This window comes from Chinchilla lanigera, unplaced genomic scaffold, assembly GCF_000276665.1.
Source record: "Chinchilla lanigera isolate Chin_1 unplaced genomic scaffold, ChiLan1.0 scaffold00095, whole genome shotgun sequence".
Taxonomy (NCBI): domain Eukaryota; kingdom Metazoa; phylum Chordata; class Mammalia; order Rodentia; family Chinchillidae; genus Chinchilla; species Chinchilla lanigera.
In genome coordinates, this window is record NW_004955496.1 from 7,929,863 (window position 1) to 7,951,340 (window position 21,478).

The window sequence follows — 21,478 nt, forward strand, 5'->3', positions numbered from 1 at the left end:
GAGTGCTGGGATGACAGGTGTGTGCCACCATGACTGGCTTTCCCTTCCAAATTTTAAGGGCAGAACTAAGGGGTTGCACCTGTAGTGTGCATGTCCTGATTCTTCAGTGCTGTGCTCTTCTGTGCACAAGAAAACCGTACTGCTTGCTTGTCCTCAGGGCTCATGCCTGTTTTCTATTCATGAGATAGTTTTATACTAATCCCATCCCTGTTTACCCTGTTTCTTGGACTCTGTGGGCGTAGGCAGCTGGTTGAGCCTGTGAAGTGGCCTCAGTGGCATGCATGGACATGGCCCTATGACCTCCACGTCATAGACTGGCTGCTCAGTCTCTAACAGAGTGTAGGCTGGAGTCCCTCCAAGCTGGACTCCAGCCAGGGCTCCTGTGCTTATTGACCATGAAGAGTCAAAGGGGTACATATGATATCTTCACTCAGCCTCAAATATTCTATCCAAAAAATGGGGATAATAACTGCTCTTTCATAGTATGGTGAAAGGACTCATGACCACAAATATGCAGAGTGTTTACCCCAATAACCAAATAACTAAACCTTCTTTGGTAGCCTCAGCATGAGTGCCTTCCTGCAGTTGTAACTCCTATCCATGCCACCAGGCGAAGAGGCAAGCAGCTGGCCATACTCCAGGTTACAAAGTGGGCCATAGAAGCTTCCTGCACATCAAGTGGGCAAATAGCTGTACAAATGTTTATGGAAAGTTTTATACAGAACATAGGCAAGGCAAGAATACCTGTCTCCACTCACACACCAGAAACTTGCAGACACCTGTGCCTAGTGAGCTTCTGTCTGAATCCAAGTTTGAGTACAAGTTTAACTACCTCTTCATTGCTTACCTTCAATAAAATGATTTTTTTGAACAACATCTTTATTATATTATGCCACTTTCAGAGACCTTAAGTGTACCCATATGCTTTTACAACTAGTGATGGTCTGGCCTTCATTCTTTATGTCTTCAATCATGTTAAAGTTTTACATACTATGATGCATCCTATAAGGCTTCCAGGGAATGCTAAGAAACTTTCTCTACAGGCATAAAAATAAGGGTGCTGAGCCATTTCCTTTGTTGCTCTGTGAATTCCCATATGAAGTGGTTAACCAAATGTACCTTGCCTGGTCTAGCAAGGGTACCCGTTTACTACAGGTTAATGCTGGTGACATTAGTCACTGTCAGTTGCTCAAGAGCTGAGGTCAGGTAGGCAATCACTGAGTTCATCTGTGAAAAAAAAATAACTGGAGTCATAGGAAGGAATAAAAAGGCTCAATGGGGGGAAGTTACTTCAACAGATTTGACAGCATCAGTTTTGAGGACAACATAAATGGACCAGAATTCCGAGAATGCCAAGAGGCAAGCTGTTTGTAGTTCTTAATTGTTCTACTTCACCCTCCCTAAAGCTGGTCATTGTATTTCCAATTGTGAATTTTTTCCCCTTTTCACAGCTAGCCTGTCCTAATGCAAATTTTCAGCTTGTCTTATTTTTAAAAAGAATTTGTGTTTTCAATTAAAACCACTACTTTGGACATTTTTTTGGTTTTTTTGGTACCAGAAATTGAACTCAGGACCTTGCGCTTGCCAGGTAGGCACTTGTGCCACTAGGCTATATCCCTGGCCCCTTGGACAATTATTTGAAAAAATTCTTCCTTCAGACTTTTTCCTACAATGGCATTCCAATGGCATTCGTTTACTTAGAAAGCAGAAAAGGAGTCACATGGTGAATACCGGTTTTAGAATCACCCTCTCTGTTTGCTTCTCTGGCTAGTGCTGAGAGGCAAGACTCCAGAGGAAGATTTTCCTTCAAACTCTGGGTACTCAGTGATTAAGTTTTAACCTATTCCCTGGGCATCTGACCTTCTAGTTTTATGGTTTGCCAACTGCAGGGAGAACTCTGCTGAGATCTCTGTGTTTTCATGACAGACAGGAGCATATGGAAAGTGCTGGAACAACCCTTCCTTGGACTGTAATTGCCTGATGGGCAGAAACTCCGCCTCCCACTCAGCTATGGAGTGTGTGTGCCTCTCAGAGCTCAAGGCCCACATCAGGTTTACTGGTCAAGGCACCATCAGCCTCAAAGCAAAATTAACATGAGGAACTGAAAATACTCTGCTTTCCTGAAGGTGCCAACTATATTTTATTTCATTTCATTTATAGGATCATGTTCCTTAATCCGAGAGTGCATAATGTGTACACAGGCTGATTATATGAAAAATATCTCTAAGTTAGTTAATTTGTGGTCATGCAGTGGCTGAGCTGCTCCTTCTAACTGATGATCTGGGTGTCCTGTGAGTATGGGGATGCAGACATCAGCAAAACGGTGTAGCATCATGCTGGCTCTGGAGCCAGACTGCCTGGGTTTGAGTTCTGCTGCACAATTTCCTAGTGTTTCTGTGCCTCAGTGTCCCCATTTATAAAGTCAGTACAAGAGTCAAACCCAACTTATCAGGTTCTGGTGAAGATTAAATAAAATACACACATTAAAAGTGCTTCAGGTAGCTCCTGGCACACAGTGAGCACTACCTAAGTCATATATATGATTATTATCACCAGGAAACTAAGATTTGGTGCAGCTTCTTTTTCTTCTGATGCTGTCACCTCGAGCTCAGCTTTGCGCCCATCCCCTGACTCCTGCTGTCTCCATCTTTCCTTACACCATGTTTTCCAGGCACCATTGTGCGGAGACAGGCAGGTGTGCTCTCAGACTCCAGTGTGAGAAGGTGGATGCTTCGGTGCCAAGGGCCCCACGTCCTACCTGCCCACGCAGAGCACAGGAAGGAACATTTTTCTGTGTGGAGGAGGCATTCAAGTTGGAAAGGGATGGCTGATGGTGTTATTTTTGTTTCCCACAAATGTGGATGTTTAAAATAGTACTTTATTCAATCGGCATTAGTGACACATGGACTATGTATAGTGTCAGAAATGGGCCTGGCAGGTGACGAGGGCCACATCTCTCCAAAACCAGGCAGTGGATCTCCACCGACAGTGCCCAGGCACTGCTCAGAGGGTGGCCAATGTAGACCCCCTCCATGGGTGCCTGGCAGACCTGGGCACAACCATGGACTGCTCAGCACTGCTGTGGCCTGGGGCCCGTGAGCAGGGCTCCTGGCTCCGCTCCCACGGGCATGCTGGTGGCTCGTGTTTCCTCTCTGAACCTCCCTCCAAGCCGAACTGTACTCACGAAGGGTAAGCACAGTCCTTGTTCTTCCCTGTGGGCCTGGAATGCAGCCAGAGTAACCTAATCGTGGGCCTACAGCTCAGGCTATATTTAATTGGTAGTTTATTGTCTTGCCATGGTTTTAAAGTTTAAGGAACCGTTTTTGAGATGGATTAGACATTGCAGGAATTTGAAGTCATGTACGTGTGGCCCTAGGTGCTCTTTTAAAATTTATAATTATAATTTATGATTTAATATTTATTTAAAGGGTTAAGTTGTAGGTCTTTGAAAACTGTTTATACTGTGAGTGACTACACTAAGGGTTCTGGAGGAGATTCTTTCTATTTTGAAACAAATAGGTTCTGGCTCCCAGAGCATAACTTTTCTTGGGAAAAACAGATGAAATGTTTTTTTTCTATGAAAAGTTTTACTATTGGAACTCCTCTGATTTGGTCTCCAAAGAGAAACAAAATGCACAGATTTTGAGGCAAATATAAAGCTATCATATGTAAAATGGATATCTTTGAAATATTTCTGGAGTGTTCTTAATTAATTGGAACACAATACATTTGAATTTTGTTTCAGAACAAAGGAAAAAAATCAGAGGTTTTTAAGAGGCTTTGGAGAGCGAAGGCAAGGAGTAAGGAATGACTGCGTCCTTGCGGGACATCTCTGCCGTAGGTGACACAGACCGTTGGGTCGATTTGAGCTGAGACCCACAGACTTCGCCACCCCTAACCTTCTCTTCCCGTCTCTCAGAGCCTCCTTCCCTCTACCCTCAAGAGTGGTTTCGAAATGAGTAGGAAATGGACACTAAAAATATTTCAGGAATGACGTGACCCTCTCTCTCCTCATCCAGGAAAGGGATCAGGCTTTAGAAGCAGCTCATGCTTTCTTTTCATTTCTGGGAGTTCAGGGGTCGACCTACGGATGCTGCTGCTTCCGGGGCTGATGGCACTCGGGTCTCCGGCTGCGCACGGTGCCAGGTCAGCTGCTGGACTGGACAGCTCAGCTGCAGGGCGGTGGCCGCGGTCTCGGCCGGAGCCGCGGCCCTCAGGGCCTCAGTGCCCCTCTGCCACCTGGTCCCTCCAGCTGGCCTCGGCTAAGACATTGGGGTTGAAATCCTGGGAGGTGGCAGCAGAGACCGAGGTGCCCACAGCTCCCGCCCACGGGGCCCCACTGTCCCCCCTGGACAGCTCGGGCACTCCACACAGCCTCTCCTTGTCACTGGGAGCCAAGCAAGGACTCGGGATGGAAGACACTGGCCGGGCCGCCGCAGGAGACAGGGCCAGCGGCTCTGGGGACAGCGGGAGGCAGCCGCGGACAAATGCCCTGGAGACGGGCGGGCGACAGGGGAGCCCCCCGGCCACGGCCCTACAGGACAACCCTGCTCCCCCCGGGGCCAGCCCGGCTCCCCTGGACTCAGGGCACCGCTTCTCCTCCACCTCTCCCTCCACTTCCTCCTCCTCCTCCTCAACGGCAGACGCAGCAGAAGATCACGGCCTTCCCGGGGCTCGAGGCTCCCCAGCCTCGCCGGGAGTCCCGGCCACCTCCTCCTCGTCCCTCGGCTTTGAGAGTGACCGCGAGGCGGCCGGGGGAGGGGCGCGGGGGCGCGCGGGGGGGCCGGGCGGCGGGGGCGCGCGGGGCCCCCCCGGGGACGAGGACGCGCACTACATCACCACTCGCGGGATCCAGCCGAGCGAGGTGGAGCAGGACGCAGATTTCGACGTGGGGCTGGCCGCCCGCTGGGACTTCGAGGACAACAACGTGATCTACTCCTTCGTGGACTACGCCTCCTTCGGTGGCAGTGACGAGACCCCAGGGGAGGTCACCACGGCCACCGAGGAGGACGAGGACAACAGCTGCTACCTCAGCACCCCGCCCAGCCCCGCTGTCCCGCGCTCGCCCAGCCCGGCCAGCAGCGACCCCGGGCGCGCGCGGGCTATAAAGGAGCAAGTCCAGGGGCGCGCCCAGCAGAGCCCCGCGCGCGCCGCCGGGCGTGCGGGCGCCATGAGCCTCCGCGTCCCAGCGGCCGCCGCCCGCTTGCAGCCCCGCGCCGGGGCCTTGCGCTCCCGGGAACCTGCCGACCGCTCCAGCGGGGCCTCGAGCGCCGTGAGCGAGCTGGACGATGCGGACCAGGAGGTGCGTAGCCTCACAGCGCGCGCCTTCCGCAGCCTCGCCTACCCCTGCTTCGAGGCGCTGCGCATCAGCTCGCGCGAGTCCTCAGCTGCGCTCTCCGAGGCCGGCTTCGGGCGCTGGTCCACTTTCTTGGACCTGAAATGCGGCGGTGTCGGTGCGCGCGTGGAGCAGAGCCTGCTCCGGGGCAGTGCGGCGGGCGCGGCCGCGAGGCTGAGGCAGGATGGCGCCGAGCGGCCGCGGGCACAGGCCCGGAGGTCGCAGAGCAAGGCGCTGGAGTTCGTGGTCAGCAAGGTGGAGGGCGAGATCAAGCACGTGGAGACGCCGCTATGTTTCCAGGGCGGGCCACGCGTGGTTACCGTGCTGGAGCCTCTGGGCTTATGCAGTGAGAGCAAGACCACAGCCACCACCGGGGCCAGGGGCACCGCCACCCGGAACACCGCAGCGCCCCGCGCCGACGGCACGCACTCCAAGTCCACGTTCGCGTCCAGCCTGCTCAAGAATGTCATCTCCAAGAAGATGAGGCGCGAGCACGAGTTTCGCATGGAGCGCGGCGAGGTCGGTGACACGTCCTCGGAGCCCGAGGCCGGGCCGGGGCCCGATCGCCCGCGCGGCCTGCAGCGGCAGAGCTCACGCGTGTCCGAGGCGGGCTCCGAGGTCTCGGGCAGCGGGACGCGCTCCCCGGTGTTCCAGGCCCGCACTCCCCGAGAGGCCGGGAGGGTGCCGTCAGACAGCGGCTCCCAGGGTGCTCTTTTGCGCAGCCGGAACAGCGCGTTCCGCTCCTGGGGGGACCAGGACCCTGCCGCGCCGGAGGAGGATGTGAACGCTGGCGGGAGGCCCGGGCCACGCGCGGCAGGGGACTGGAGGGCGGACCTCGGGGAGATCTCTGCCGGCAAGGCCACCCTCATGTCTCGCCTCTTCGTGCCCGGCATCCAGCAGGCTCCCAGGGACAGGCCGCCGGGGAAGCAGGCTACCAAGCACGCAGCCGCCCAGGCGCCTCCCGCCGCGGCCCGGGCTCGGGCGCCGGAGATCAAGATCCGGCTGGGCAGTGTGCGGCAGCCCGGCGCCGACTTCAGCATCGCGCAGCTGCTCACACCGCGGCTGTCGGGCGGCGCCCCCAACCACTCCAGGGCAGGCGACGATGGAGGGAGAGCGCCGCCCAGGTCGTTCCGTGGGGACGGTCTGGACAAGGTGCCGCAGTTTCAGGTGCGTGACGTCAGGGACAAGTCCAAGGCGCAGGGCCCGCTCCATCAGGTGAGAGACGTGAGGAAGCTCATCAAAGGTTCTGGCGACAGCAGCGACAAAGGCAGCGTCACTCCAGAGCAGGGGCTGGCAGGGTCCCGGCCGCATAGGTCGCTGTCGCCCGTGGTTATCACATGCCAGGCCGTGGCCAACCTCAAGGACGATAGCACGGGCCGAGCGCCAGGGCAGGGTGCGGCGTGCGTCAGTGCGGCGGGAGCGACCTCCCCGGAAGGCACAGTCCTGGTGCACCGCGCGTCCGGCAGGCTGCCTGTGGCCACCATCGCGCCCAACAAGCCCGAGCAGGGTTCCTACCTGCCCGTGCTGAAGATCGTCACCAAGGCCTCAGCCCGGAGGACCCCCGAGCGGCTCCGCGACGAGGACGCGCGGGAGGAGCGCAGGGGCGCGGCTCCGGCGCGCGGTGCCTTGGAAAAGCTGACGGCCGCCGTGAGGTCTATGGAGGAACGCTACAGTCTTGGCGCGAGTACGTGGAAGCGCAGGAGTGACCCCTTGCCCGGGATGGCTGACAGCCATGTGCTACCTCTCGTCGCCAGTGAGGAGAGGGACGCGGCAGCGGCGCGGCGCGAAGGAGACTCTGGGAGACCAACGAGGCCCGGGGGAGAAGCGGAGGCTCGCGGCTCAGTAAATCGGACCCTGCGGCGCAGGAACTCCAATCCCGGCGCCGACAGCGTGTCCGCGCGCGCTGCCGCCTTCGAGAGCCTGGCGCGAGAGCGGCCGCGGTCCCTGTACGTCCCCGCGATAGGGGAGCGCGCGCAGCCTCTCGCGCCGCTGCCTAGCGGCCGACAGGTATCCACCGTGAGCGCCACTGGGGGCGTCGCTGGCAAGTTCCCGCAGGGGCCCTCCTCGGACAACATCAAGCCGCAGGGCACCCGGTCCCCCAAACCCTCTCCCGCCACCCAGGCGCCCCCCGACGAGGTGGCCACTCGGAAGGGCGGCCCCGGGCCTGAGAAGGGTACTGGAGACGGTGATAACTACCTGGCTGTGCCCCTGCGAACCGAGCCCCCCGGCTCCTCCGCGCCCTCTCTCTGCAGCCTGCCCCCGCTGAGCGCCCGCAGCCAGGCCCCCGGGAGCCCCAAGGGTGCCCTGGTCAGTGGGACCGGCCGCCCTGCCTGGCGCACCAAGCAGGAGCGCCCCCGGGAGGCCGCGGCAGCCCCCGCGGACCCGCGCAACCCCGAGCGCGCGCCGACGGCCGTGTATCCGCAGCCACCGCCCTTCCCACTGGGCGCGCAGCCGCAGGTGCTCTGCTTTTCCCCGCCCGGCCTGCCTGGCCCCGCAGGCCCTGCCAGTGTTCCCGCTGGGGTCCCTGCCGACCCTTTCCCGCAGCCGGCGGCCCCGCAGACACAGCGCAAGATGCTGTTGGACGTAAGCACTGGCCAATACTACCTGGTGGACACGCCGCTGCAGCCCGCCACGCGCCGGCTCTTCGACCCCGAGACCGGGCAGTATGTGGATGTGCCTATGACCTCACAGCACCAGGCCATGGCGCCCATGTCGCTGCCTGTGCCACCCCTGGCATTGAGTCCCGGGGCCTATGGGCCCACCTATATGATCTACCCCAGCTTCCTTCCCACTATGCTGCCCACGGGCGCTCTGCACCCCACCCCCATCGCGCACACGCCAGGGAGCAGCGAGCTCGCCGTAGCTGCTGAGCCCCCCAGCAAAGAGGCAGCAGCCGCGGTGGCCTTCTCTGAAGCCCCCTACTTCGTGGCCGCTGGCCAGTCCCCGGCTTCTCCATCCTCCTCGGCCCCTTCGGCCGCAGCGCAGCTCGTGGGGGCCAAGGGCTTCACCCAGCTGCACCCCAAGCCGGTCATTAGCATCACCTCGCAGCCCGTGGGGCCGCGGCTCGTCGCCCCACCCTCCTTTGACGGCACTACCATGAGCTTTGTGGTGGAGCACAGATGACCTGAGCACCGGAGCGGATGGGCAGCTGCTGGTGAGTGTTTTACCCTGAGGATCGGCCTTATGAGTAGGAGCAGTCCTGCTTCTGTGCTCGCAGCAAGACATTCACGGCTGGAAAGGCTGCCCCAAGAATCAGGCTGTTTATGGCATGTAACTCACCCACCTACAGTCTCAGGCCAGCCTTTCCCCTTGGACCTGTGCAGATTGTCTAAACTTTCTCCCAGAGAAGGTAGGAGGGAAGAGAACCTTCTGCCTGCCCTTGCAGCCTTAGGGAAAGGTTGGCAGAAGGAGAAGGAAGTCGGGTCTGTTTGTGGATGTAGCTTCAGGGCCTGGACCCCTCCGCTCACAGGGTACATCGCAGTCTGCTTGCTGCCCAAGGAGGAAAGGGAGGCACAGTGACGCGTCTTGTTTGGAAGTCTTTCCAAAAGCAGCAGAAATGCTTCTTCTTTCCCTCCCTTCTCCCACTGAAAATGCTTTATACAAAGGATTGTATCTTATTTTCTGATGATTTTCCTTAGGCAAGTCTGAGGTCTTAATGTATCTCACACGCATACACACACATGCACATGCACATATGTGCACACCCAAGCACACAGTTTGACCTCATTGAGGGATGATTGGGAGCACAGTTGCTCTAGGGTAGGGTGGCCCTTTGGTCTGGGGCTGCTGCAGGTGAATCCAAAGCGCTTCTGGCTCCTCCCACAAGGCCCTCATTTGTATATCTATGCTCTCTCTCTAGAAGAGAATTCCTGTAGTAATCCTTCTGCAAGAAAACCAGCAAAAAGAGCTTCCAGACGCTTAGGTTAACCTGCACTCTGACAGGAGTCCTTGCTGTAAACACAGTCCTGGAACCTGACCCCAGGGAGCTGGTCTAAGCCAGGACATCTCAGGTCAAATACAGAAGGGCAAAGACTTTCAGAAAGGAGCAAGAAGGTGTCAGAACTGTGAGAACAGATTTGCCCCTCACACTGCCATGCTCTTCAGAGTGGCAAGGGCTGAGACATAGATGCTTCCTGGACTCCTATTCCTCTGAAATCATGCTGAATGAAAAGGGAGGTACAGTCAAGAGAAATCTTATTTACATTTCTAAAATAGAGATAATTTTTTCTGCTCCCATATTCTGCTGAAAAGGAACAGAACATTATTGTTTCATACAATGAAATAGCCTTACATTAGGAATTAGGATTGCTGGAATTCCTGGCATGACAAGCTAGCATTCATGTGTCTCCAGATGTCTCTCCCTCACCTGTGTCTGTGTATTTCAAGTCAAGGGACACTTATTTTATTTATGCATCATTACATTTATTGAACTATAAGACAACTTTAGGAACTGTTCAGATATCCTTGGGACTTTTCTAAGAATTCAGGTGCAAATACAAATCTCATTTTAGTTTCGGTCTAGAAACTGATAATCGAATCGTTCCTCTCCCAGAGTCTACAGCAGGCACACACTGTATGATAATCATGAATAAAGGAGGGAGAGGTTAAGGATATGTCATGCATATTTGTCTGGTGTAGCAAATAAAAAATTCGGTGTGCATGGGGATGAGAACCAAAGACAAGGATTAGTTTTGCCAAAGGAAAAGAATAGACAGTATTTGAAAGGGTTCTAATCTCCTAGACAGGTGGTATGTGTACCTCGGGAATGGGAGGAGGGGACACTGGCCATGACACACTTGTGTGTTCAGCCTTCCTCCCGCCGCTGTACCTGGAGAGGATAGGGGTGCAAGTGTTTCATCAGAAGCAGGTATAAATCAGAGTTTTGTGGGACTGAGACTTCAGTAGTGATCTTTGAAGCTTCCCTTTTTGGAAGTGCAACTTTTTTTTAGTAAACAGCCCTAAGGATAAAAGGCACATACTGGCTTCTTGATTTACACAGTCTTGTCAGGAGCTAGAGGTTAGTTTTTCGTGTCCATGTAAAAAAACCTTGTTAGCCAAGCTCATATATAAATTAAAATTTGCCCTCCTGAAAGTTCACTTTCAAAAAAAGTCAGATAGTTTAGAAAAAAAACCATAAAATTCTTTTCTTTGTATGATAAATCTTTAAAGTATGGTTCAAGTATTTCAAAACACCAATAGGTGCTCCTGTGGATGGTCTTAGAAGTTTAAAAAGTGGCTTAAGTTCAGTGTTTCCTCTGAAATCAGCCTTGTTGCAGGGATTTTCCTAGCATACGGTTTTTGGTCTTGGTTTCACTGTAGAGTTACACAAATGTCTGGATTCAATCACAGTATTTCACAGAGAAATAAATTGGGACTTCGGAAGAAGCGGTTTTGCTGAGATCCCTGTGGAGCTGGCTTTCCCCCCAGCTACACCGCACTCCCTGCTGCCACCCTCGTCTCCTTGATGGGTATGAGGCAAAGGAGGCTGGCAGGGTGGATGCACTGTCAGGCTCCTGGATGTCTCTGTCTCCATTTGCCTTTCTGCATGTGGGTAAAATACATATTTGAGGGAAATGCACTCATTTCCTCACTTATTTGGGTAACATAATCCCATACCTGCCTTGGCTGTTGCAGGAGGAGGTTGAGCCCACATATTCACCAGGGTTTGAGGGCTGTTGTAACCTTTAAGGTTCCTTCCAGCCCAGAGAGCAACTATTTCCTTGCCTATTTTTAGCACCACATGGCAGCAGGGAGCTTTCCTTTTCTCTTCCCTTATATATTTGAGCGTAACTCCCTGCTGTTCCCTTTTTCGGATGGCTCTAGTATGAGTGCTCTTTTTTTCCTTCTATAAATGGGTTCTTCCTGCTTCTCTTCAGTCAGTATCCCAGTACTTACCCAGCCTTGCAGGCTGCAACCTGTCTGACTGATTTAATAAGTATTGTTCATCTTGTTAACTACAGCTGTTTATCCTCTTACTGCCCATTGTGGTAACTGCACACGGCTGGCCCCACCTGGCCAGATGGTCATAGAGGAGACCCTCTGTAGCACACCCCACACCAGCCACACCCCAACCCACTGCAAATGTCCCCACTTTATTTTGTTGAGACTTGGATGCCTTTTTGCTGAGACTCTTTATGTTTTTGTTTTCTGTCACTGCAGGCAGGCAGCTGTATTTTTCCTTCCCTGATGGATTGCCTCTCCTGCCCGCCTAATTTGATGCCATATTTTTGTTTTGAAATTTTGAGACTTGACGCTGAGGACCATTTGCAAGGCATAAAGATAATATGACCATGTGGTATTAACAAAATAAATAGTTGAGGCTCTACTTTTCAAAGATAAGGTACTGGGCTAGAGAACTGCAATTATTTAGCTCCTCTTGAATGCTCCTGCTTTGTCTTGTAGGGCTTCGTCTGTTCATTTCTGAGTATTCTTCAAGTGGCTCCTACATCTCTGTCTTTCCTCTTTTCTTCTCAGTTACTTCTGTTCCCTGAATTTGGATCCAGCTCATTCAGTGGGGAGAGAGAGCTGGATTCAGGGAGTCATTTGTTCTGGGGGTTTGCCCAGAGGACTTCTGAGGTCACGAGACCTTGCCCTTTTGCTTTACAATTGCCAGAGGGAGCGGGGGCTCAGAGAAGGCAGGGGACCCTTGTTTCTCTGTTTCGTGTAGCAGAGCTAAGAAGATCCCTGGATTTTCCACACCAGGACCTCTGTTGGCTGCTGTCTTTGCCTTTTTTTTTTTTTTTTTTCTCCTAAGAGTTGCTCTCCTGATGTCTGGTCTACCAGGCCCAGCTTCTCCCTTGTTATTTGCATTTCTTCCTCATTGTGGTTCCTCGTCTCCCAAGCACTTCAGCCTGACGGACTCTTTGCCCGGCCTCGAGTTCTCCTGTTTGCCCCTCATCGTTGTAGAGGGCCTTGTGCGCCTCCCTCTCTCCCTTCCTCCCACGCTGTCCGTTGTTTCTCTTCTCTTACTTGTCCTTTTTTTTGCCAGGCCTTTCTTGCTACCAAACTTTGAAAAATTTCAGCTTTGCACCTTGCCTGCTGATGAATCACCATGGCAAAGGATTATTTATGTGACACATTCTGTCCTTGGGGCTGCCCCACTGCTGATTTTCCTAACTGCTAGCTTCATTTGTAGGAAAATAGAAGTCCTACCCCAGAGGCAATAAAGCTGCTGGCCAGTTCACTGCTATGGAATGTGTGTGTGTGTGTGTGTGTGTGTGTGTGTGTGTGTGTGTGTGTGTTCGGGGTTTGAGAGAAAGGCCAAGAAAGACAGAGAAGGGATTCAGTTAAAACACTGACCCTGAATCTGACAATATCCAATATACACACAAAGCGTCTACCTGCATTTTTATGTTGGTTAAAGAATTAGCTGTCCTTATTCAGGACACTTTCTGTCCCAAGAGAAATCTGAGCCAGTCTGAGAATGCCAGGGCCTGTGGAGTGTTTCGGTGTGCAAAAAGTGGAGCAAGGGTGTGGGGTGAGCAGGAAGCAGGGACCCCCCTCGCGGCACAGGTGAAGCATTTAGCTGAGGGGCTGTACGACTCTGACTGAAGTGTGAGCACATTGCCCTGAGGCCAGGTATCCTGACACACACTCAAACACTTTGGGTCCTCATCTAGGCAAGTGTCTTGACCTCTTTGAGCCTTAGTATCCTGTTAGGCAGGGGGACGTTTTTCAGGAGAGCTGTACGAATGAAGTGTGACCTGGCACACAGCAAGTGTCCAGATCCCTCAGGACAGAGCTCCTCCCTGACCCTCTTCTTTCTTCATATGCCCAGTCATGATCCTCTGTGCTGGCATCTGTGGGCAGGCCCCCAGCTGTGTACTATGCTCCAGTGTCCTGTGTGTGGCCTTCAGAGGTTACACAACTCAGGGCCTCGCTTGCCAGCTGCCAGTAGGGATTTTCCTGTCCGTTTGGTGCAAGCCAGCCTGTCCCATCATCCTGCTGAGCTGTTACGTTGTCCTGGATCTTAAACCCTGCGATGTCATCCTGCCACCTCTCAGGGACAAGTGCAGCCACCCTTCGTCTCTACTCATGTCTTCCCGGTCAACTGTACCACAAGACATGCACATGACGTCTCTGACAGGTCTCTGGCAGTTCTTACTATGTAACCCTTACTAGGAATTGGAAAGACTAAAGATTTCCAACAAACTCCTCTTCAGTGGAAGCAGAGGTGATGGCCTGTGAATATCCTGAAGGGCAATATCATTATACACTGTCTATCTCTGAGTATAACCTTGGAGATCATAGGGACAGACTTTTCCTGCATTTCTCAGACTGCTATCACCATCTTATACTGCAGAGTCCCACCCTGCCGCCCCACTTCTCTTCCCTCTCTCTTCCTCCCCTGCCTCTTTGCCTTCTTGGTGTCTTTTCATTCTGTTCAGGTCTTTCAAACCTTGTGATGAGACGCAGCCGGTTATGGTAAAATATCTGACCCACTTTGAAATTCTTCTTAGACTCATAGTTTCTTCTCTTCTAATAGTTTCTTCTCCTTATCTTTTCTGTTGTTGTATGTGTCTTTGGGTAGAAAAGCAAGATTAGCAAATGAAAGGTCTTTAAACACACAATAGTTTTTTTTCATCCTGAAAGTCATTTCTCACCATAAAGTATGAAACAATAAAATAAATATAAAGTATATGTATGTGAGCTATAAAACCATAGTTGTTCCCATAGACATCTTTTTTCTTAAACACGCATTTAAACAGGTCTTTTTCTAGATGACAAGATTAAAATATCCCTTGCTTTGCTACTCGGATTGCATGCAATTGGTTGGATAGCTGTTATTTGATGCTCCTTGGAGGTTGTTTTTCACATGATAGAGTCTTCTTAATCCCTAACCTTGAGTCCACTCTGTATCTGTCTTCATAATATTATCTTCAAATATCAACTTCTTGCTGTTAAAAAATTCCTTTGGCAAAGTTCTAGTAGATATACGGAAACATACAGAGATAGATAGACTGTACCAGAGCTGACTTGGAATGGGTTTGACTAAGTTATAGCTTCTAATTAATTTATTTTATTTGAAACAAAATGCACTATGTGAGATAATTTAGTTAATGGTAATTTACTAAAGAAATCTTAGTATAGTTTGTTCACTTAGATTACTGACTCAAGACAAATTTCAAATGTTTCCATTTCATTTAAAAATCAGTTCTGCATGCTGATTTTAGAAATGTATGTATTTCTAAAGTATAAACTACTTTATCCTTGTTATGAGTAATTTCAATTGAGTTAAACATTTAACTCATACTATTTTGGAATAGCTGATTGACTTAGTTATGTCAGTGTAATGTGTAGTAGGCTAGAAATACATTTGCCAAGCACATTTTAAAACGTAAACTTCATTATTATTTATAATGATACTAAATCAGCAGTCAGAATATGTTTCAACATTTTTCTTGCTTCTTTAAAATTAAGATGTGCTTCTACACTAATAATATTTTCTTTGATTTTTCTTTTTGTAGGAGCAAGACAGAAATATGGACTATCCTCCTTTGATCTGAAAGTTGTGTCGTAATAAGAATTCATCTGAAAAAGTTCTTTCATGTGTATAATTCTTAATTTTTGCTTCTTATAAGCTGTGTGTAAGTTTATACATTTTCCTGAAGAAGTCTCCTAAGCCAGTTTTTGTTATTTCAGTTTTAGGAAGGTGATTGACTGTATCTTCCCTGTACAACCATTTCTTTTTATTCTTTAATGCAGGATCTAGCTTTCTGCTCCCTACCCTGTTCCTGCACTATTAGGCAGAGACTCCTTGAAGGTCTGCATGGTTCAGCCATGCAACCATACAACAGAATGAGATGAGTTCTGTTCAGACCAAGACAGCAAGTCGGGCATTTGGGTAACAAGTTGCCTTATAGGTTCTGGGACTTAGCCAAGCCTGGCTGGCAGAGTTGTCACAGACAGTAGGCTTTAAAGATGATAAGTCTGTACTTTGAGTCATGTACCAGCCAAATCTCCTTATTTTCTTGCTTGTGCTCTATCTGTCCTTTTCTCGGGTTTAGCATGATTTCAGGTGTAATTGTAAAAATTGATGGTTTTAACCTTTGTGCTCTGTTTCAATTTTTCCTATTTGTACAATGCCAGGACACTGTTTGTTACCCTGAAATAAGAGGACTTGAGATATTGGAGCAATAGTGGTTGCACTAAAAATTGCACTGTTAGTCTGAAACAGTTACAAGTATGTTTTTCTCTTCAGAATCCGGCCTTTGTTGTGAGTGTGTAGAGTTTTATCTTCTTCAGTGATTCCCTTTGATTGTGTGTTCCATCTCTCAGGTTCTCTGGGGTGCAAAGTGCGCCCCATCAGGACAGTAGCATGTGGGCTGATTCAGGGGCGGCCACCCTGGCCCACACCATCGCAGCAGCGACCTAGAGTGGCTCCCTGTGAGGCAGGCCTGCAAGATGTGAGGAGTCAGACCCTGAGTCTTTGTTGACACTGGGTAGTCCCTCAGTTGTAACCCTTCTGAGGGATGTCAGAGAGAGTGCTCCACACGCAACCTGGAGAATTGGTTGAACAAACACCTGTTAAGCGTGTCCTGATTAATAATTTTGTCACTACATACTCAGCCAACATTATCCAAATATTCTTCATTACTTTTTAAAGGAGTAGACCTTTAAAACTTAAACATTTTCCGAAGATTTGTTTGTGAAATCTCTTTCTTATTTGTTTAAGGCATCCAAATAATTTTTGAAAAGCATTGTTTTGATTTTAGTGATCATCCACACTTAGTTTCTATTTAAAATTTCTCCTTGAAACCACAGGATTTTATGTTACTCATACGACTGAATTTGGTATGGTTTATATACTTTTATTACTTTGAGGTGATGCTTTCCATCTAGGCTCTTTTAAAAAATGCTCAATTTCACTCTCAGGGCCTTCTCCACAGGGATTTCACTCTGTAAAACAAAGCAAGTCCTCCTGGGTAAAGAGAAAGATCTGAGTAGGAACAGTCAGCTCTGGCCATAGTCGCTCACTCACTGGGCTGTGACAGGAGTGAAGCTTTATCCTCTGTAAGATGTGAAACACAATGCTTTGTCTCTGTGGATGGAAAAGATGGCCTGGTGGTCGTGTTCAGAAATATGCTTTCCTTACCTAGAAGTCTTAGCTGGGCACATGGACTCCAGAATGTCCTTGATTTTTCACCACTAGTGAACAGATCTTCCAGCATTGGCCCATCCTCATTTCTGGGAGAGACTGGCTGGATATGAGGTTACTTCATATTGAAATAGGAAAGTAGAACTCATTTCAGAGATCCTAAGTCTATACCACTCAAACAGCACCATGAAATCTCAGGTATCTGAACATGACTCTTGAAACTTATTGGATGGGCAGCACTCAACTAGTACGCCTGATTTAAAACCCAGATCACTTTGGGAAACCCCAGTGGCGTTGCTGAGCCCCCTCCTTTCTTAGATAAATGTGGCTGAGGGTTTAGGGGCCCAGGAGCTGTTTATCAATATCTATCACCAGCAGATCCAAGCCTTAAACTCACACACTGAGAAAAACTGGGATAGAAACTGGGAAAGAAGGAACTTTTCATTTCTTGGTTTTATGTAAGAGGCTGAGCTATCTGGAAAGTTACCAAGTATATAGAAATTGTTCAAGTGGTACTTTAGAATAGTGTTCTATGTTCCGCGTCAGCTACTGATATTTTAGGGTTCTCTGTGCCATCACACCATGCAGAGCTGCTAGGCCCCTTACTACCTCAGTCCGCAGGAAAGAACACATTCATGGCCATGAGGTAAGTCTCAGTCTCACTTATCACCTCATTTCCTGAGGTTGCATGGAGATAACAAAGTAGTTATACAAAGTAAGCATAACAAAGTAGTTACACCCTTCCTTTTTCAGCCAGAGCAGAATCAAACAAGTTGATGAAACCCTCTGACACAAAACGATTACCTCAACAACATCCCTTTGACTACTGAACTACACTTTTATGATTTATGTACATAAAAGTCCTAAAGAAGCGTGTCCTCAGTGAGCCTGAGCTTGAATCTGATCAGATAGCAGAGTTTTTGTGATTTCCTCTCAGGGATACCCAGGCAGCTGAGTCTGCCTAAGAACCACAGGACACACTGTAGAAATCTTGACCTGTTTTCTCTTTTTCCCTAGTGGTAAAAGGTTTATGTTTAAATAGGCCCCTGTTGAATTTTTCTGGAAAACTGAACATATATGTAACCAGGGTGAGCATTAAATTCACTGGAATGTATTTTCTCAAAGACACTGAAATCGCCCTCAGGATTTAATGAAGCCCAGATATGCAGATAGTGACTGAGCATATAGGCTCTTTACATATTTGTCACTGAGTACATGAGCTGATGTAGATTACACTTGGACAACTTTATGATAAATCTCAAATACTAAACCTGCATTTCAAATCCATCATTATTTCATTAGGACATAGCTAGTGATACAGATTTCTTTTTCTTAATTTCAGATCTGACTTTGTCATACTTGCCTCTTAAAAAGGCCTACAGCATTTTTATTGTCTTCATCTATCACAGCAATGGATGTGTGTGTTTGCTCTAAGTAGAATGCTCATGCTACCTGAAATAATACTTTGGACTGCAGGACAGTACTGATGCCTAAGTAGGCTGACTACATTAATCTCATGATAAGTATGTATATGTGCATGGGGAAACACATTCAATAATAGTCTGTATTTAAAAGTACCATAGCATACATTTTCCTATGTGGTGCTTGAAGAGTTTCATTCTACAGTTTACAAGGTGTAGATTTGCACCCCAAATTCTCAGGGTATGTTATTTTACCCAAATACTTGAAAGAAAGAAAAAGGTGCCCTATATTTTATCAGTACTGTTGAGGGGAAACATTATGTGTAAGTTTGTTTGACAAAACTAGTTACAAAAATCAAAGCCATAAGCTATTAGGCTTTTACATAATTTCTGAAAAGATACATACATAGAGAAAATATATTTTCAAGAGAGTGCTCTTATTCTTTAACTTCTGGGTCCTAAGTAGACCTCACAGGTGCATAAACTCATTAATAAAGCATGTAGCATTTGCTAAATGGTGCCTTGAGCTTGAATCTAATCAGGACTGCAGACTCTGGTCCCTTAGAGAGAAACCATGTCTGTCTGTGACATGTGTGATGATGGGGTCCAGAGGAGGGTTCTGAAAATTGCTCTCCTTTGCATGTCCCATGTCTCAGAAGAGAACCAAATATTCACAGGCTCATTTGTAAGCTGTTGACATTCAGTGTTTCATGTCGTGACAAGAGTACATTATTAGACTTATTCCTGTTCAATTCATAATGGTGCAAAATAAACACACACACACACACACACACACACACACACACACACACACACACCTGGTTTGATTTTTTCTAAGTTTCTGAATTGTTTTTTTACAAGCTAGGGTTAATTGCAGAAAGCCCTCCTCAGGGCTCCTTGATATCCCTACTCTACCCATTTTCTAGGAAGTGGTCCTTTCTTTTTCTCATCCCTTTGGACATGTGGGTCCTTTCTTTCTCTCCTCCTTTTAAAGATTATATTATTGTATGGCAGAGTGGTGGCTGAGAAGAATGTGAAGACAGTGGAAGTTATGTATGAGTAGAAGAGAGTGTATTGTATGACAAATGAGGAAGGACAATGGATAATGTTGAATTCTATCTCTATGAACAAGGCTGGTGGAGTATGGAAAGAATGTGAAATTTTCAATAGCAATCAACATAAAACTTAGTGGAAAAGTCTTTACCTGGGTTTGACATGGTTCAGTGATAAACTGCAGTGAGCTTGACTAAGGGGACTTTGGATTCAGCTCACCAACTCTGGAATTGTGTTTTCAGGGTGTTGCATATGGAGAAACTACTTAGAAAAGGATTCTGTGAGACTAGCCTACTGAACTTTAATTGCCAACATTTGTAAATTGATTGTGCAATCTTGTGTACTGGTTTTTTATTTTGATTGTTTTGAATAAAAGTTTTGTTTTTTCCAATAAAAGTAACTGCAAAGAAAATATGCAGTTTGTGTTTATTTTAACTCAATAAATAAGCTTTTGACGTTTTCATTTTCTTCTGACGTCTACTTTGTCTTTTCTTTAACTAAAATATTCTGTTAATATTACATAACCAGGTACTATTCATTTTTCTATTGTCCACAAATTTAGTGGCTTAAGAAAACACAAATTTATCACCCTATAGCTCTGGAGATCAGAAGTCTGGTGTGAGTTCTGCATTGTACCAAGTGTCTTATCTGGCCCACATCTTCCTGGACCCAGGGTGCCTCATGAAATACACTGTGAAGAGCATAGTTATGGTTTGTATCTGGATGTTCTCTGCCTCATGTGCCCAGAAGTGGGGATTTCAGAAGTGATTGGATCATAGGGATGTCACACTCATAGTGGATTAGTCCATAGTGGATTTGTCCATGAGTTTATAGCCAAGTGTGATGTTGGGAGGTGAATCCTGGTTGGAGAAAGTGGGTCACTGGGGGTATGTGCTGGAAGGCGCTATCTCCTTCCTCATCCCTTGATCTGTCTCTGTTCCACACTGCTGTGCTATGAGCTATTCATGCCCCTCTGCCATACTGCCCTGTTTTGGAGCAGCCAACTCTGGACCAAAACTTCTACAAACTGTGAGCCAAAATAAATCTCTCCTCCCTTAAGTTGTGAAAGTCAGGTATTGTGTCTCAGCAATGAGAAAGTAACTAAGACAGTCACTTGAGAGCACATTTCAGTGACAGAATGGGTCATAGAACTTGCTTACTCCCATGACATATTCAACCTGCTCAGAGAACCCAGTCTCTCACTGCAAGGAAGAACAACTGTGTTCAAGGTGGCATATAACATGAATGCATTCAAAGCCATACTAAAATTATAGGGTGACCAATGAACATGAGATTTTTGATATGTTTCAAACAGCAGAGATTTTAGAAAAAGCCATGCCTTTCTCCCACCATGATCTTTTTTCTCAGATTTTGGAAGAGTTTGAACATTTTCCCCAACCCCAAAATACCTCAGAACTTGAAATAACGGATCCATGACCCATAAGCCAGATAAATCAAGGTCAACTTGAGGTCACAAGTTATAGTGGTCTTAAAAATATGTTTTAGACAATTTCAAATCTCCATATGTTCAGTATTAAAACTGAGGTAATGATATGAGGAGATTGTCACAAAAGCACTAAGAAGCCTGTCCCATTTCAGCATCCTGTCTGGGAAGCAGGGTTTTCTGCAATAACAATAACCAAAACAAATCATATAGTGGAGTGGAAAAATGATACAAATAAATGGACAGTAAACATAATGTGCTTGAAACATCCTGAAACTCCTAGACCAGTCCAAGATGTTGTCTTAGGATTTTCAGTCTCTTCCTACTCCCTGGGACTTAAGCAGGAGGGAGAGACCCCTAGCACCCTTGGGGAGTGGCTGAATAGGTACCAGACACTAACCACACACTGCACAGAGGACACTGAAGATGGGATGATGTGCATGGCTTTAGCTCTTGAAGCTTACTTCTTACTTAGGAAGATAAAATAAGAACATAAGAAAAATGAATACAAACTTAAGAAAGTACAACACACTGGCAAGGGACAGCAGAGAAGGGTGGTCCTGTGGTTGGCTACTTTCCAGGTGCCCACCTGGAAAGGTGATGTTAGTTCCCAGGTGCCTCACAGCATGAAAGTGCCTTCTCACACTGAACTCCTGCTCTGTGTTTACAGTTACTCTTCAGGTACACTGAGTGGGGAAGTATAAAATGTGTGGGGAGATATTTCAAAAGAGATGAGTTGACTCACTTTTACTAACAAAAGAAAGCAGGTAATTTAAACTTTACGCCTATTCTAGAGAGAGAATGCCTGCACTTTCACATATAATTCTAGAAGATTATGGCAAGCATCTTTCTAGTAAAAACAGAAGGGTGAAGACAGTGTAGTAGTAAACAGAAGCACCAAAATGTCACCCAGGATTTGGAAGTAGATTTATTTATGTTAATGGACTCTAATATAGATTTATTCCCAAAATATCAGGCCCCAAAGGTTCAGGGAAGGAGGTTTCATGGGATTGCAAAGGGAATGCAGAGGCAGTGGCTTGTCAATTGGGGATTGGTTAATACAGTGTGCATCATAGTGACCAGCCATACATCATAGTAACCAGTCATTTCTGGAAAACAGAAGTAAC

At 48.2% G+C, this 21,478-nt stretch overlaps 1 protein-coding gene across 1 annotated transcript; it reads left to right on the plus strand.

Annotated features, from left to right (window-relative positions):
- The first annotated feature begins 4,090 nt into the window (after window positions 1–4,090).
- On the plus strand, window positions 4,091–19,345 carry LOC102003464 (collagen alpha-1(I) chain). Its single transcript, XM_005406288.2, has 2 exons — window positions 4,091–8,489; window positions 14,803–19,345. Exon 1 carries the CDS (start codon window positions 4,091–4,093, stop codon window positions 8,456–8,458), a length of 4,368 nt encoding a protein of 1,455 aa, XP_005406345.1. The 3' UTR covers window positions 8,459–8,489; window positions 14,803–19,345.
- Window positions 19,346–21,478: the final 2,133 nt, after the last annotated feature.